The sequence below is a fragment of the Myotis davidii genome, unplaced genomic scaffold (assembly GCF_000327345.1).
Source record: "Myotis davidii unplaced genomic scaffold, ASM32734v1 scaffold299, whole genome shotgun sequence".
Taxonomy (NCBI): domain Eukaryota; kingdom Metazoa; phylum Chordata; class Mammalia; order Chiroptera; family Vespertilionidae; genus Myotis; species Myotis davidii.
This window is the reverse complement of record NW_006293088.1, coordinates 4,977,081-4,979,667: the sequence shown is the minus strand read 5'-3', so window position 1 is coordinate 4,979,667 and position 2,587 is coordinate 4,977,081. Positions and strand designations below refer to the sequence as shown.

Genomic DNA, 2,587 nt, shown 5'->3' with positions numbered 1-2,587 from the left:
CCCGCCCCCCCCCGGCAGTTCCCACGGTGGGAGCTGGGGCAATGCCCCCCGGAGCTGAGGGAGGGGCAGGACCAAGCTCTCCCTATGGCCGGGTCTCAGGCGTGTATGGTTCACCCACTTTTCCCCCTCACTTAACAAATCTTTCATTACTTTCTTTTAACTCAAACATTGCTCCGTGGAAGCTCTGCAGTCTCCATGTAATACTAGCTAAATGGCGCAGCTTTCACACGTGTCTAGGGCTCTCCCCACCCTTTCCAGCAGCCGTGAGCTACTGAGCTTTGTGAACTGGCTTTGAAATATTACAACACTGTTTTGTTGCACCAATTTTATAGACTTGTGCAATACATGTTATTTTTCAGAGACGAACCAAAGGTTAATTTCTCAGGGTTCTTGCTGCCTACTTTAGTGGCATTTGATGGAGGATCTTTTACATACACTTGTAATAGTTGAAAAATAAACCAGATTAAAGATTCTTCCCCCTCCCCCCCGGGGGTTACCCTCCTATTACTAGGAGGGTAGTAGGCTTGAGAGTTTGGCAAAGCTTGAGGGTTAATTCCTCCTTTTTTTTTTTTTTTAATGCTTAAACCATGTACCAAGTTTTTGGTCCAAATCATGTAGAATAAGTTAAACTTAAATTGCCTTCTATTAACCAATGTGAGTGTATTTCTCTAAGCATAGTTAGGTTGAAATAAAGTCATAAAAAGCAAAACAAAAAAACAACAACCCACAATAAAACCCATTTATACATGGAGAAAGGTTTCCACCTTTTAGTTTTTAAAAAAATATTTTTATTGATTTCAGAGAGAGGAAGGGAGAGGGAGAGAGAGAGAGAGGGAGAGAGAGAGAGAGAGAGAGAGAGAGAGAGAGAGAGAGAAATATAATAATGAGAGAGAATCATCGATCGGCTGCCTCCTGCACACTCCCTACTGGGGATCGAGCCCGCAACCCAGGCATGTACCCTGAACTGGAATTGAACTGTGATCTCCTGGTTCATAGGTTGACTCCCAACCACTGAACCACACCAGCTGGGCTCCATCCTTTACTTTTTAAACATAAGAGGCAGAACCACAATATGAGTTCAATTTAAAATTATGAGAGATCACATTCAAATACACTTGGGTCAGACAAGTTGCTGTTATAACACCAAGACATTTATGGAAAAGATATTCGGTGATTTGTAAGAGAATCAAATATCTTTTAGCTACTTGAGCTAACACCTTGAGTAAATTGTTTAAAAATGCTGTCTTTTGGATTTCAAATTGTTATAAAAGAATTTTCAGGATTATGTAGCTATACTTTCTGAATTACTCAAACTCATTCCACTCCGAAGGCAGCAGGTAAATGCTATGGATTAAAACATTCCATGAGACCGCTTCTTCTTTGCACTTACCTATCAAAGTCAAAAACTAGCCAACACTTTCCTGAAGACGTAGCACTTTTTAGAATACATTAGCGTAGTCATAACCGACTACTGTCCTAGGAGGTCAGGGCTGGGCAGTAAGGGAGGCCTGGGGCCAACATGTATAGACCAACCTTTACACGTGTGGATCCCGGAGTCAGATGCCAGGGTTCTGACTCAGTGGATAGAATGTCAGCCTAAGGACTGAGGGGTCCCAGGTTTGATTCCGGTCAAGGGCATGTACCTTGGTTGCGGGCACATCCCCAGTAAGGGGTGTGCAGGAGGCAGCTGATCGATGTTTCTCTCTCATTGATGTTTCTAACTCTCTATCCCTCTCCCTTCCTCTCTGTAAAAGAATCAATAAAAAAAATCATGTATATAGGACTGGCTCTGACACTTACTAACCCTGAGCAAGTCACTTGACTCTGTGCCTCAGTCTCCTGACCTGTAAAATGGAGAGATTGCTAATAGTCACCTCAGGGGATGGCTATGAGGATTAACATGTGTCACGGGGTACACACGTGTGATGCTGGCCACGATCCTTATTTAGTACACGCTAAGAGCAGCACGTTTCTCCCGGAACTTACTGCGCAGGTGCGCCAGGCTGTCGAGGCTGGGAAGCCCAGTGGTGGGTGGCAGCCCTCAAGCAGAAAGGGAGACTGGCTGGGGCGAATAGAGATGAGAAAACGGGGCTTCACAGTTGGGGATGGGTGGCAGGGGGCGGGCACCCTGCATCAGCGCTGCCTCCTCTGTGCCCACAGGAGCTGAAGAGCCTGCTGGTGACAGGGCCCCGCACAGAAGCGCTGGGGTTAATGAGCCCCCCGGCTGTGGAGCCCTGCACCCACGTGGGGGCAGCCGGCCTGGAGAGCCTGCCGCTGGTGGGGGCGAGTCCAGCCGGGAGCCCCTCGTCCCCCAGGGACCTTCCCGAGCCCCGGGTGACCACGGAACATACCAACAACAGGATCGGTGAGTCGGCTTGTGTGGGGGTCCTAGCGTGGTCAGGGTTAAGAGGGCAGTGGGGAGATGGGTGCTGGGCCCCTGGCTCCCACCTGGAAGTGGGGACCCTGGGTCTGAAAGGCCCCAGGCGTGGACTCTCCCACGGCCTTGTGAGTGGGAGGTGCTTTTGGTAAGAGCATTAGATGTGCTTGGCTACCCCGTGCAGCTGTGAGACAGCGGTGGGCCCTGACT

At 48.7% G+C, this 2,587-nt stretch overlaps 1 protein-coding gene across 1 annotated transcript in view; it reads left to right on the top strand.

The window, feature by feature from the left end:
• The window catches only part of TNFRSF8 (tumor necrosis factor receptor superfamily member 8), a 43,178-nt gene that overhangs the window by 34,924 nt on the left and 5,667 nt on the right, over positions 1 to 2,587 (top strand). Inside the window, exon 13 of the mRNA XM_006766792.2 lies at positions 2,161 to 2,365. Coding sequence (XP_006766855.1) covers positions 2,161 to 2,365 — 205 coding nt within the window. The remainder of the gene's footprint in view (positions 1 to 2,160; positions 2,366 to 2,587) is intronic.